Raw genomic sequence first — 14,803 nt, forward strand, 5'->3', positions numbered from 1 at the left:
GAGCAGAGGGAATTACAGCACATTCCGTAAAACACCCTTTAGAGGGGGGTTTCGGGGTCAGAGCACACAAGCCAGCACCTCACAGGCAACACCGTCCAGTTACCAGGGACAGTACAGAGGAGGGTTTCGGGGACAATATAGAGGAGGGCAATTCCCTAGGAATAGGGGAAAATTTCAAAGCCCCAAAACCCCTACTACTAAGCAGTGACTCATATGTCACTCACCCCCTCCACACAACACCAGTGGGGGGAAGAATAAGTCATTATTACAAAGCATGGGAGGAAATCACTACAGACACTTGGGTTCTAGCAATTATCCAACATGGTTATTGCATAGAATTTCTACAATTCCCTCCAAACATACCACCAAAAGCACAAAATTTGACAAAACATCATTCCAATCTCCTGGAGATAGAAGTGCAGGCACTATTGCAAAAGAATGCAATCGAATTAGTGCCAAACACACAAATAAACACAGGAGTTTACTCACTGTACTTTCTGATACCAAAGAAGGACAAAACGCTGAGACCAATCCTAGACCTCAGAATAGTGAACACATTCATCAAATCAGACCACTTTCACATGGTCACACTACAAGAAATAATACCATTGCTAAAACTACACGACTACATGACAACTTTAGACCTCAAGGACGCGTATTTCCATATACCAATACACCCATCGCACAGGAAATACCTAAGGTTTGTATTCAAAGGAATACATTACCAATTCAAGGTACTGCCTTTCGGATTAACAACCGCACCAAGAGTCTTTACCAAATGTCTAGCAGTAGTCGCTGCACACATCAGAAGGCAGCAAATACATGTGTTCCCATATCTAGACGACTGGCTAATCAAGGCCCATTCGTTACTAGAGTGCTCAAATCACACAAATCAGATCATACAAACCCTCTTCAAACTAGGGTTCACCGTCAACTTCACGAAATCCAACATTCTGCCGTGCAAGGTACAACAATACCTAGGAGCCATAATAGACACGACAAAAGGAGTAGCCACTCCAAGTCCCCAAAGAATTCAAAATTTCAACACCATCATACAACGCATGTATCCAACACAAAAGATACAAGCAAAGATGATATTACAACTCCTAGGCATGATGTCTTCATGCATAGCCATTGTCCCAAACGCAAGACTGCACATGAGGCCCTTACAACAGTGCCTAGCATCACAGTGGTCTCAAGCACAGGGTCATCTTCTAGATCTGGTGTTAATAGACCGCCAAACTTACCTCTCGCTTCTGTGGTGGAACAACATAAATTTAAACAAAGGGCGGCCTTTCCAAGACCCAGTGCCACAATACGTAATAACAACAGATGCTTCCATGACAGGGTGGGGAGCACACCTCGATCAACACAGCATACAAGGACAATGGAACGTACATCAAACAAAACTGCATATAAATCACCTAGAACTTCTAGCAGTTTTTCAAGCACTAAAAGCTTTCCAACCAATAATAGTTCACAAATACATTCTCGTCAAGACAGACAACATGACAACAATGTATTATCTAAACAAGCAAGGGGGGACGCACTCCACGCAGTTAAGCCTGCTAGCACAAAAAATTTGGCGTTGGGCAATTCACAACCAAATTCGCCTAATAGCACAATTTATACCAGGGATCCAAAATCAACTCGCAGACAATCTCTCTCGAGATCACCAACAGGTCCACGAATGGGAAATTCACCCCCAAATTCTGAACACCTATTTCAAACTCTGGGGAACACCTCAAATAGACTTGTTTGCGACGAAGGAGAACGCAAAATGCCAAAACTTCGCATCCAGATACCCACACAAACAGTCCCAAGGCAATGCCCTATGGATGAACTGGTCAGGGATATTTGCTTACGCTTTTCCTCCTCTCCCTCTCCTTCCTTACCTGGTAAACAAACTCAGTCAAAACAAACTCAAACTCATATTAATAGCACCAACTTGGGCAAGGCAACCCTGGTACACAACGCTGCTAGACCTGTCAGTAGTACCCCACATCAAATTGCCCAACAGGCCAGATCTGTTGACACAACACAACCAAAAGATCAGACACCCAGATCCAGCATCGCTGAATCTAGCAATCTGGCTCCTGAAATCCTAGAATTCGGGCACTTACAACTTACCCAACAATGTATGGAAGTCATAAAGCAAGCCAGAAGGCCATCCACCAGGCACTGCTATGCAAGTAAATGGAAGAGGTTTGTTTGCTACTGCCATATTAATCAAATACAACCATTACACACAACTCCAGAACATGTAGTGGGTTACTTGCTTCACTTACAAAAATCTAACCTGGCTTTCTCTTCCATTAAAATACACCTTGCAGCAATATCTGCATACCTGCAGACTACCTATTCAACTTCCCTATATAAGATACCAGTCATTAAAGCATTCATGGAGGGCCTTAGGAGAATTATCCCACCAAGAACACCACCTGTTCCTTCATGGAACCTAAATGTTGTCCTAACTAGACTTATGGGTCCACCTTTTGAACCCATGCACTCCTGCGAAATACAATTCCTAACCTGGAAGGTTGCATTTCTCATCGCCATTACTTCCCTAAGAAGAGTAAGCGAGATTCAGGCGTTTACAATACAAGAACCTTTTATACAACTACACAAGAATAAGGTCGTCCTAAGGACTAATCCTAAATTTTTGCCAAAGGTTATTTCACCGTTCCATCTAAATCAAACAGTGGAACTTCCGGTGTTCTTTCCACAGCCAGATACCGTAGCTGAAAGGGCACTACATACATTAGATGTCAAAAGAGCATTAATGTATTACATTGACAGAACAAAGAACATCAGAAAGACTAAACAACTATTTATTGCATTTCAAAAACCTCATGCAGGAAACCCAATATCAAAACAAGGTATAGCCAGATGGATAGTTAAATGCATCCAAATCTGCTACCTTAAAGCTAAACGGCAGCTGCCCATTACACCAAGGGCACACTCAACCAGAAAGAAAGGTGCTACCATGGCCTTTCTAGGAAACATCCCAATGCAAGAAATATGTAAGGCAGCCACATGGTCTACGCCTCACACATTCACCAAGCACTACTGTGTAGACGTGTTATCCGCACAACAAGCCACAGTAGGTCAAGCCGTATTAAGAACATTATTTCAAACTACTTCCACTCCTACAGGCTGAGCCACCGCTTTTGGGGAGATAACTGCTTACTAGTCTATGCAAAACATGCGTATCTACAGCGACAGATGCCATCGAACTGAAAATGTCACTTACCCAGTGTACATCTGTTCGTGGCATCAGTCGCTGTAGATTCGCATGTGCCCACCCGCCTCCCCGGGAGCCTGTAGCAGTTCGGAAGTTACCTTCAACTATTTGTATATATATCATCTCAACCTTAAATAGGTACATACTTAGTCACTCCATTGCATGGGCACTATTACTACAATTCAACTCCTACCTCACCCTCTGCGGGGAAAAACAATCGAAGATGGAGTCAACGCCCATGCGCAATGGAGACAAAAGGAGGAGTCACTCGGTCCCGTGACTCGAAAGACTTCTTCGAAGAAAAACAACTTGTAACACTCCGGCCCAACACCAGATGGCGAGCTATGCAAAACATGCGAATCTACAGCGACTGATGCCACGAACAGATGTACACTGGGTAAGTGACATTTTCAATATTCTTTGTAAGGTTAGAGTTTACATGGTAAGTTTCAGGCCAACCCATTGTGGAGTGCAAGAAAAAAGGGTGGGTTCAAATACATTGATTCTCCAAGTCAATTTCCGTAGCAAACCTTTGCTCTCCTGCAAAAAATCAACTGATTTACAACAAATTTGTAAAAAGTTCAAACATTCCTCAGAATGCAAACTTTTTGTAAATTGGTGGTAATATGTTAAGCTGGTTTTTCAGACATTTGCAGCATGTTCAACATATTGGCTGCCCATGGGAGGTTAGGCACGTGGCCTGGTAGTAGACCATTCCCGCCCACCGCCCTGCTGTGCGGGTGAGTTGGCTGCGCACAATTAAAAAGCCAAACGTTAAAGGGACGTTATAGTTGTGTGTGGTAATAAGATCTTCCCTTTCGGGAAAAAAACAAAGGTCAATATAACATATTAGTTGTTAATAAGATCTTAGCTTCCATTAAAACACTAGAAAGTCATACGAAAAAAACTGTTTAAAGTGACATAATAGTGAGGTGTTAAAATAAAATACAAACTAAGGTTTAAATAACAACAATTTCCGTGTTTAATTCATCATTTATAGTTTACTGACCTAACTATAACTTGTGCCCCCACAATTCACTTTAACCTATGTTTTTTCTGTGAAAATAGCATGCATAGCACTAGCTAACCCTATGCCCAAAGACTGTGCTATGTATATGACAAAGGATTTTGTTTCTAATTCTGTATGGATGGTACTGTGCTAATCCAGTACTTACAACTCTGCTAGAAAAACATTTAAGATGAGCAAATTTAGTGTCTGAGGTGATGTGCTGCTCTCCAACTGGAACTTTAGAGCTACCCAGGAGCCCCTACTTTTAGACCTGTGCAGCAGTTGCAAAACCTCTTGTATAAAAATACAAATCTGAATAGTGGCTAGGAACCCGCCCAATATTTACCTGAACTTACCATTCATTGATTCCAATGTCGCTCTAATTTACATGCTTCTGATTGGCCAGCGCGTTGTCCGCATGTTGCCTGCTTTCACTTCCAGTTCTGCCTTGCCCTCCATGCTGTGATGGGGAGCTTTGGCCCAAGTACAGCTTGTGGTCACTGGCCGCAGATACTGTATATATTTATATATATTCATGTTACGTGAAATGGAGTTACAACAGTACTACTGATTAGTGAGAACTAACAAGGTTATATATATCATTTTTATTAATTTTAGACCTTCACTTGTAGAGAGTGCATGTACTTGCAGTCTCTCTCGTTGACCTCTGCCATTGTTTTCAGCCCACTCTCTTCCTGCTCTCCATTTCTAACCATATACCTCCAGTCTCTCTCGTTGACCCCCACCCTCTGCCATTGTTAAACATAGAGTGCTGCACAGGCAAAGAGTAGCAGTTATTAGTTCAAAACATGCTGAACATTTTTGCTCCGAAGACCACAGCTTTTGGTCTCTAGTTGCTGCACGTGTACATAATTACTTGTATTATTTCTCTAGTATGTTCACATGCACTGTCACCCTGCCTGACACAGGTGGGGGGTTCCCACACAGTCCTGCCTCCTGAGCTCATAAATCTGACTGCCTCTGCATCTCTATCAGACTTCCACTTAAGAAAGCTTAGATAGACAAATCTAACTCATGCAGGCCTCTAAGCCTGAAAAGGTATTGTGTGTGTATCTGTCCTTAATGCACAAGTTATGGCTGTCTGAAGTAACTACTGGTGAATTGCCGTGGTTTTTAGAGTTGAAAACATTTCGTTGTTACTGAACATTTCACGTAACTATAACCTTTGTTTTTTCGGGGAATTTCTAGCGTTGGTTGTAACGTAGTGTAATATTTCTCTGGTCGTGCACAGCGGGGAGTTGGCTGCAGTGCACAGTAGGGGTGTTGACCACAAGGTCAACCCCACACTGTGCAGGGCCTTCGGTTTTGCATGGTTCAATCAACCAATATTTGTAAAGCACGCCCACTCACCCGTGATGGTCTCAAAGCTCGGGGAGGGGCCTCATCTGAAGAGCCATGTCTTGAGGTTCTTCCTGAAGATGTTGAGCAATGGGCTTTGTCTGAGGTGCAGAGGGAGGTTGTTCCAGCTCTTTGCTGCAGTGTAGGTGAAAGATTGTCCTCCAGTGGTGGTTTTGCGGATGTGAGGGACAGTGGCCAGGATCATCTGGGCAGAGCGGAGGGATCTGGCGGGGGGGGGGTGGAAGGAGACACAGTGGTTCAGGTAGGCTGGTCCTGCGTTATGTATGGCCTTGTATATGTGGTTGAGAAGGTTGAAGGTGATTTGCTTCTCAACTGGTAGCCAGTGGAGGATCCTCAGGTGTTGGGAGATGTGTTCTCGGCGAGGGAGGTCCAGAATGAGTCTGGCGGCGGCGTTCTGGATGAGTTGAAGTTTTTTTGTGTTCCTAGTTGAGGTGCCGGCGTAGAGGGCGCTGCCATAGTCGAGCTTGCTCGTGACTAAGGCATGGGTGACTGTCCTGCGTCAGTCGGTTGGGATCCATTTGAAGATCTTCCGAAGTTTGCAGAGTGTGTACCAGCAGAAGGATGCGACAGAGTTTACCTGGTGGGTCATAGTTAGGGAGGCGTCAAGGATGAATACTAAGTTCTCGGTCGGAGCAGAGGGGGGGGGGGTGGGGACTGAGGGATGTTGGCCACCAGGAGTCATCCCAAGCTGAGATGGCATTTCTGAGGATGATGAGCTCTGTCTTGTCAGCTTTCTCTCATCCAGGTGGCGATGAATTACTTTCCTGCATGAAAGTTCCTTATTGGCGTGTCTGGGTCTTCGGTGAGGGAATTGAGTTGTGTGTCATCGGCATATGACACAATGGAGGAGGGGTGGGGGTTGAATGACTGCCCCTGCCGAAAGGAAGCCAACCCCACACTGCAAATGACCTTCCGCTATGGGTGGCTGAAATCAATCCCTGGTCTTGGGAACCCCTTCTCCTGGGGCCCCATTCCCCAGGGTCTGGTGATATTTTCAGAAGGAGGGAGGCACGTGCCCCCCTTCCCTGGGCCAAATTCTGCCCCAGGGGCCCCATCAAAAAGGGCCCAGTGTTATTGTTAAAAGTGGGGGGCACACAGCACCCTCCCCAGGCCAATTGCGGTTAGAGGACCCTTTCCATTTGGCCTGACATTGTTGAGGGAGAGGGGTGGGGGGGGGGGGCACATGACCTCCCTCCCCAGGCCATTATCGTGGACTTGGTGTTTGCTCCTGCTTGGCGGCATTTTTGAAAATGCTCCCATCTGAGATCAAACACAGGTTTTCCTGTCTGCGCTGCTGTGGGGTCCCCGGTGCCATTAATGTCTCAGGGAGGGGGACCTGCCCTCCCCCCAAGCATGCGGGGGTTCCCTGGGGCCAAAATTGGCCGGGAGGTCACGCTCACTCCCCTCTTCACAAAATGTAAGCATTTGTTCCCTCTCAGGACCTAGCCCACAAGGGGGGGTGCTTAAAAACAAGCACAGGAGACCGTGCTTGGTTTTTTAGAAATAATTGCCACGGATCCTCTGCAGATTTGTGGCAATTTTTTTAAAATAAATAGTTTTTGGCCCCGACCACCGGGGCAGTGGCGTAGCGTGGGTTGTCAGCACCCGGGGCAAGGCAAGTAATTTGCGCCCCCTAACCCGGGGCAAGGCAAGTAATTTGCGCCCCCTAACCCGTGGATTTAGTCTCTTCCAAGATGTTGCGCCCGGTGTGGCCGGCCCCCCCTGCACCGCCCACGCTACGCCACTGCACCGGGGCTAGAGGGGGGTCAGGGGTATTCCTATCCTGCCCCCTTGTGTCTTTATTTAATTTCTTTTTTTTTCTTAGGCTTCAGGACCGAGTCCCAATTCCTAAAATGGCTGCCACCACTTCCCGGCTAAGGTGGTGGCAGCAGCAAATGAGATCTCCGTTTAAGATCTGTCAGGATCCGTGGAGCCTCTGTGTCCCTGGACAGAAGTAGTTGAGTATTAATTGCTCAAAAAAAGACTGCCAAATTTGGTGTAAATCCCTTCAGCGGATTAGGCGGTGTCAGTTTCTAAAGCTGCTGTGGAAAAATTATTAGGAGAAACTTGTTTTTCAGGTTTTATGTGGTACAATAAAAGGCACACAAGAAAATATAAAATGCTCCACATGCCATGGAATGGGGGCTATTGGACACTACCAGATGGTTACTTGTGTTACTTGACAGTCGTGAGACAATAACTCTATCAGAAAATGTCAGGGTAAAGTGCACTTTCCTTCATATTATCCTTGCTTCAGTAAATTTTGCCACTAGTGGCATTCTACAAGGTGCAAACATTAGGAAAATTTAAATAGTATCTTGACTATGTGCCCAGACCACAATAGTACACCAGCCAACTTTGATCATTTTGCTAATCTTAGCAGTGTAGTCGGGTATGGAAACTAAGGGATTTCTTCACAGGTATAATATTTAGTGTTTTCAAGTAAGTACAGATTAAATGGCTATTAATTCTGCCTTCATTAAAAATCTGCAAATTGTGACCACTTGAATACATTTACAAAAAAGCAGAAAGAAGAATTGCTTAGTCAATCCTTATTAATTTTCTCTGCCAGTCGACCTTACCATTCATTGATCGCTATTTTGTATAAGACATTTTAGACAAATGGGTAGATCTTCAAATCTGGGCAATAGAAATGGCATAAATGGATAGGTACACCTATAGAACTAGATTTAAGTAGCTTACTAGAAGAGACTCGAAGATTTATTACTCCTGATTTTTTTTAAGGGTGCTACAACACGGGACTGTTATTGATCTCTATATTACTCCTGTGAGGATATAGAAATGGAAACCGTTGGATGAGAGCCTTTGGTGTACTCTGGGAAACAATATTTTCAGTGTATTGAAGGTAATGACTGCCTGTAGCATTCATTGGAGTCCCAGGATAATTTTGGTTTTGGAGTAGATGAGATTGCTGGAGTATAGAAGAAGAAAGGCCTATTGTGATTCTGGCACTAGTTGAATGGGATTTACGAAGTCTGAAACTTAGAATAATGAATAGAATAGTGTAGAAATAGGTTGAGAAAATATTATAATAATGGAGATTGTTTAAGCCAGGTCTTGTACTGCTATGCATGTAATACGGATTAAGGATGAAACCCCGTGAATGACATTATTCATTATTCACATTCATTTGTGGTATTAAGAATGGCTGTAAATGTTTTATTACATTGTTTTAATGGGAGGATTTAATTGTGCCCTTTCATCACCTGTTCAAGAAAACTTATACCAATAGCATAAACAGGGTGTTTGCAGCTGTTTACTTGGTTATATATTTCCAATCCCAAACAGGTGGTGAAGAGAACCTCTGTAAAACATTTTTTTACATATACAGGGCTTAATCCAGTTTAGAAATAACTTGGTCATGACATTTAAAAAAATAAATGGGTAAATAAAAACGTGCTCACTGCTTCATATAAAGAATGAGAGATGGCTGTTTCTTGGAAAAAATCTAGCTGTGATAATGACTAAGATTTTCGCCCATCTATGAAAAATGAACAGTGCAGTGGTATTCTGTCACAGAATAAATAAGCGTGCTTTACTGTTTTTCATATCCTGTATCTTAAAGTGAAAACGGTTCATTTGATTAGTTCCAGGGATGGGCTGTGTCAGCATACATGAAGGGGTCCTGGAGAGTGGACCCCTCAACGTAGTTTTTTTTTTTTAATAGGAAGATTTATTCTGTTCACTGTTAAGAAATGTGGAAGTAACGATTGTCTTTGTGGGTAAGATTGCTGCTTGCAGCCATTTGTTGAAAGTTTGTTTTAGTTTTTGAACACGCTTACAGTGTCATACTCCAGTGGGTGGTAATGACCGCATCGGCTTACGACAAATCCTTCCTGGTTGCAACTTTTTTATGTACATCTTTGTAAGAACGGGTTGGGAGGTGGGGGGGGTGGAGGGTTATGTTAAATTTGGGATTAAATTCTGAGCAGCCATAACAAAAAAAGAGGAATATTTGGGTGCCATCTTTATCTCTTAATTCTGTTTCAGAATTCTGTTTCTGTAGGTAGATTCCCTATGCCAGATGTAGGTTAAACCTTATGAAGAAAGGAGGTATTTAAGGATCATGTTATGCCCATCGATATGCAATTAAAAAAAATATCCCTCTAGGAAACTCCATTTTTTTAATTTTATTTTTAACTTTTGTTTTTTTTCTAATTGATCCAAGCTTAGCTTGAAAAATTCCTAGTGCGATAATTATAAATAGTTAAACATTGATCATAAACACCAAGTTGCTGTGTCAGAGTTGTAAAATAAAAAAAGATTGTGATTGATTTAAACGTGTTTAAACTGATATAACTTGTGACCCATATATATTAAAAATATATTTTGAATTTGAAAGCTGTCATTTTTCTACTTCAGAAAATTATAAATATGTTTTTTCTTCTAATCGGACACTTCAAGATGCGTTCTATGTTAACAATTCTTTCCATTGTCATTAACAGAGGAGATGGCCACATACCTAAGATACGTCCGCCGGTTAGACTTCTTCGAGAAACCAGATTATGAATATTTGCGTACACTGTTCACAGAGCTCTTTGACAGGAAAGGATTCACATTCGATTACGCCTACGACTGGATTGGCAGGCCAATTGTAAGTCCTAGTGCGCAGATGGGCTATTCTTGGTTCATTGTTAATGTTCTGCACTATGTTGCAGTGTGCGTGCAAAGGATGACTTTCTGAGGGCTGTGAATCACCAGAAACCTCCACTTTATACTGAGCTCATTGGTGACAGGTCGGAGAATGTGTAAGCAAGTACTATAGGACTCCTGTCAGTCTGTGAGACAGCCATTATGTAATTCAACATTGCCGACCGCTACAGTTGAACCACATACTGCAGTGTCATTTTGTGAATGACAATCATTGTAATGTAACATTGGTGCTAAAATATTCCTTATATATTTCGCAATGTATTCCCTTTCTGAAGAGCTTTACTCTTTTGAAGCCTAAAGATGTTTACTTGGGTTGCCTTCAAAGTTGATGCTTGCCCTTATAGTACATCCAGTTCATTTTGAAGTTAGCAATGCCCACCCCTTCAAATACCGGGAAAATTACTTTGTAATTATTTTATTTAATTATTCATTATTAGGAGGTGTAAACCAATATTTTTTATTTCAAGGTAGTGTAGGTTACGTGAGATGGAGAGTTACAACAGCACACCAGTTTCAAGCTACTGATTAGTGAGGAACAATGAGTTTATATTGATGTTACTTTTTATACAGTTTTAGTTATGCAGTTTTGCTCAGCCGTTCTGTGTGAAATTAGTTTGAAAACTCTCCACGCCAAGTTTTTTAGAGGGTGTCTATGACAGAATGTCCACCTGTGCAGATCTCTGTGATGGATTACTTTGTGAACATGTCTGTAGAGCACTATTGATTTTCATGTTGGAGGGAAAACAATGGGCCGGCACCTTGCAGATATGGGCTCGTAGCAGCCTCTTCTAGTGTGGAAGCCGACAGGCTTAATAAAGTGCTGTGTTATGGTTTAAGGCCTATGATCAGTCCTCTCATTTCAGAACAGTTAGTGTCCAGGTGAGTACATGGGACCTATTGAATATCTGAAATATTTAGAGTTCAGGTTTGATGCCAAGATTTAGTGTAATATTTTGAGCCTTAATCCGTAAATTGGTATCTTAGTCATTAGCTGATGTTAAACATTTGTGCTTGCTGTGCCAGCCCACACTTTCACCTTGAAGGAATGTTAAGTATTTCAGCAATTAAAGTCCTATCAATGAAGAGGCACATCATTAATTAACATTGTGTTTTCCCCTCTGCAGCCTACTCCAGTGGGCTCGGCGCATATAGATTCTGGGACATCTGCAATAACAAGAGAAAGCCATGCACATAGGGAAAGACCACAGCAGCAAACCATCCGAAACCAGGTGAGTCCTGCAATTGACAGTAGTTCAGTCTATTCAGGTTCCTCTTATTTTCCAAAATGTGAAAAAAAGTGTATTTGAGAATCGGAGGTTCAAAATAAGTGTGCAGTTTCTGGCCAGCTTCTTCAGGATGCTGTAGCCTCGTAATTTACAGATGCCTCCATGAATTTCTTAACTGTTACACATTTGCAGTGAGATTCAGTGGTGCTGTTGGGTATGTACCTTTGTATCCTTACCCTTATCATTTATCAGAGATTTTCAGGTAGGAAGCCAATGTAAAACTGACCCAGCTTTTCTGAAATACATAATTTATACATAAGTTTTAAAAAGTTTCACATTTGATATCCTTCTGAGTACATTAAACAAGGTTTCTTTTAATGAAAAATGAAATTAAAGAGAAGAGTTGGGGGTGCTAAGGAGAATATGGCACATTTGTAGCATATTGAAGAGTGGCCCCTGTACCCGAGAGGTCTTCATAGCTTCCTGCTAGAAGAGAAGACTAGAGAAGTAAGTGGTGTGCTGAGCGCAGTACAGAAATGTGCTCAGGCTTACAGGTTCAAATATTTGCATTCCTGTTGACATGGGTATTCTCATTCCATATCATGTGCTCAGATTGTAAGGCAGCTATTTAGGGCAGCAGGAGTTTGGATAAGTGCTATGGAAACAATCCAATAGAAGTAACACATTTTTTTGTGTGGCATAACATGGTACTGACATTTTGGGTCACTATTGTGGAATCCTTCCTCATTGCATTTGAGACCAGGTCCTAAAGCAGGAATCGTTCTCTTACTTTTAAGTATTATCTAGACGTTATCCCCCCAACCCAAGGATTCAGAAGGATTTCTACCTGTACTATATCTGCTCCATCAAAAGCATTTGGTTCTCGTGCCTAAGTGATTGAAATGCAGTCACTGAATTTGCCTGCATCCCTGGTGTCCCAGCACTCAACACTTCTCTTTCTGGTGTTAGGTTACAGTTTCCCAAGCAGTGGAACTCGTTTAGTTGTTTCTGACTTTAACCTCTAGATAGCCTACGAGTGTGAAATGGAAGCTTTCCCACCTCTCTCTCAAAGTGTATAATGGTGTCCTTAATATATGAGGTGACTCCTGATCATAGTGTTTACCCAACTGTTCCAAATGTCTGTCTGTTGGAAGGGGCTTTTCACATTAAATTTCTTGTCTTACTCCCCCAAGGATTTGCTTTTACTGTAACACACTAGTTACATTTAACATGCAGAGCACTGTATACTTTCCAGCGTTATTATTAATGTGCTTCAACAGCCATTTATGAATTGTTTGGTAACGTAAGACAATAGCTTTGTATAGGAAGGTGGCTATGTAAGGGCACACTATAAAGTCTGCATAACCCTTATTGGTTTACAGGGCTTACTTTAATAATATTACAAAGAAAGGGAGCACACTGCCTACACTCCAGCAACAAAGTCCAACCCCAATGCATCATGGTAAATGCACTCAAATTCATAGTCCATTCAGAAAGTCTGATGCATTGGGGTTGGACTTTGTTGCTGGAGTGTAGGCAGTGTACTCCCTTTCTTTGTAATTTTGCCTTTAAGACGGCTCCCTTGAGCCACGGCTGACGAGCCATGGGAGGCACCTGTGCGCCATGAGTGGTAAATTAACCAGAGAAGACATTTGGCGGCATTTCAAGCAAACCCCTATACCATGCTGCTCCCTGCTGATGACGGGCTAAACCCAGAAACATGTGTACAGGGATATACAGCGCTTGCTGCGCCTACGGAGGTGAAAGACTTAATTACTTTCTGAACGGACTATGAATTCGACTGCATTTACTGTGATGCATTGGGGTTGGACTTTGTTGCTGAAGTCTAGGCAGTGTGCTCCCTTTCTTTGTAATTTTGTCCTTACTTTAATAATACCAAGAGTGCTCTGTTTGGGGTAATGAGGTTGAGCAGCTTAGGCTTATTGGAGGGCAGTGTACTTTTGGAGAGGGATGAGGGGTGATGACGTAGACACAGGTCACTGAACACGACTCAAAACTCAAACTGCAAACAGTACGAACGATAAATCCATGTCGCGCTAAATACTTGCTTTAAAAAGAAAAAGTACTTTTTTTTTTGTAACTCTACACAAAGAAATGCGACATTCAAATGCAACAACAAAATTTCCCTTGAGGTTTGGGCTCTAGCTGTTGCCAGGCAGATCCCTGTCCCACTTTCCTTCTTGTAACATATATTCTCCCATTCACTGGTGGTAGCATCCAGGGAATGTACACTGTTTGGCCGTACTCTGTAGTTCCCTTTGACTCTTTATGATGTTAGTCAGAAAGTGTTTATGGTGCTGCAGCACCTTCAGCATTGAGTTCCGGTTCACATAGACCCTAACTTAAGTCTTACCCACTCCTGCTGCACGGAAGTGTTCGGCATTATAATGGGTTCCCTCGGCGGAGGCACTTGCAGGATCTGATCCTGCGCAGAGAGGTCGGGCTGCTCGCAGTCTACAAAGTGATACAGCTGGCTCGCCGCAGCACTCAGAGCAGCTTTGCAGAGACAGGGTAAGTCAAGTTCACCACAGAGGGGTCGCGGGGAGGGAGGGAAGGCAGAGATACAATCCTTCAGCTTCTGACTGGAGTCCTCTAAGGTACAGCATCCACCTGGTCCTCTGGGGTCTGTCTGGGCAGATCTTAGTGCGGCTAGATGCGCTGGTCGCAGCCTAACACCTGTCCCAAGTGACAAGTGAAATTTTTTTCTTCTTTCCTCATGAAAGATGTCTGTCACAGCAGGCAAGATTCCGAAGCTGATTGTCCCACAAACACCACTCATGAGGGTGACTGAAGTTGACACCTGGATATCAGCCATGGTGATTCGTACACCATTAGGTGTTATCCCAGCCCTTCTCTTTATGATTCCCTTATGAGTCCAGTCTTTCTTCCTGAGATGTGTCCAGGCCCCTTCATTGTGATCTATCACTGGATGAAAGATAAGTCTTTTGAAATGTAAATGGAGTCGCTTCCTTTTCCCTCCAGTGTATGATTGACCTAGCTCACTGTAAAGCAGCAATATATAAAATCTGTCAGGGGGATTCCTCTCCACCTCATGTCTACACCAGGCAGACCTGGGCTTCCCAAAATAGAACCCACAGCCCTCCATATAATGTACCATTGCAGGTACACCTAATTAGTGTACACTCACAGCACACCTACTGTCTAGCACTAGCACCTCCATTCATTATACCATTACATATACACATACATTTAGTACACACACTCTGACTGCACACACTGTTTAGCACT

General features: G+C 42.9%; 1 protein-coding gene across 3 annotated transcripts in view; it reads left to right on the forward strand.

The window, feature by feature from the left end:
* CSNK1G1 (casein kinase 1 gamma 1) overlaps positions 1–14,803 on the forward strand; it is a 434,750-nt gene that overhangs the window by 314,242 nt on the left and 105,705 nt on the right. For all 3 annotated transcript variants that reach the window (XM_069222304.1, XM_069222303.1, XM_069222306.1), the window contains 2 exons: positions 10,100–10,248; positions 11,432–11,536. In XM_069222304.1, coding sequence (XP_069078405.1) covers positions 10,100–10,248; positions 11,432–11,536 — 254 coding nt within the window. The remainder of the gene's footprint in view (positions 1–10,099; positions 10,249–11,431; positions 11,537–14,803) is intronic.

The sequence above is a fragment of the Pleurodeles waltl genome, chromosome 3_1 (assembly GCF_031143425.1).
Source record: "Pleurodeles waltl isolate 20211129_DDA chromosome 3_1, aPleWal1.hap1.20221129, whole genome shotgun sequence".
NCBI lineage: Eukaryota > Metazoa > Chordata > Amphibia > Caudata > Salamandridae > Pleurodeles > Pleurodeles waltl.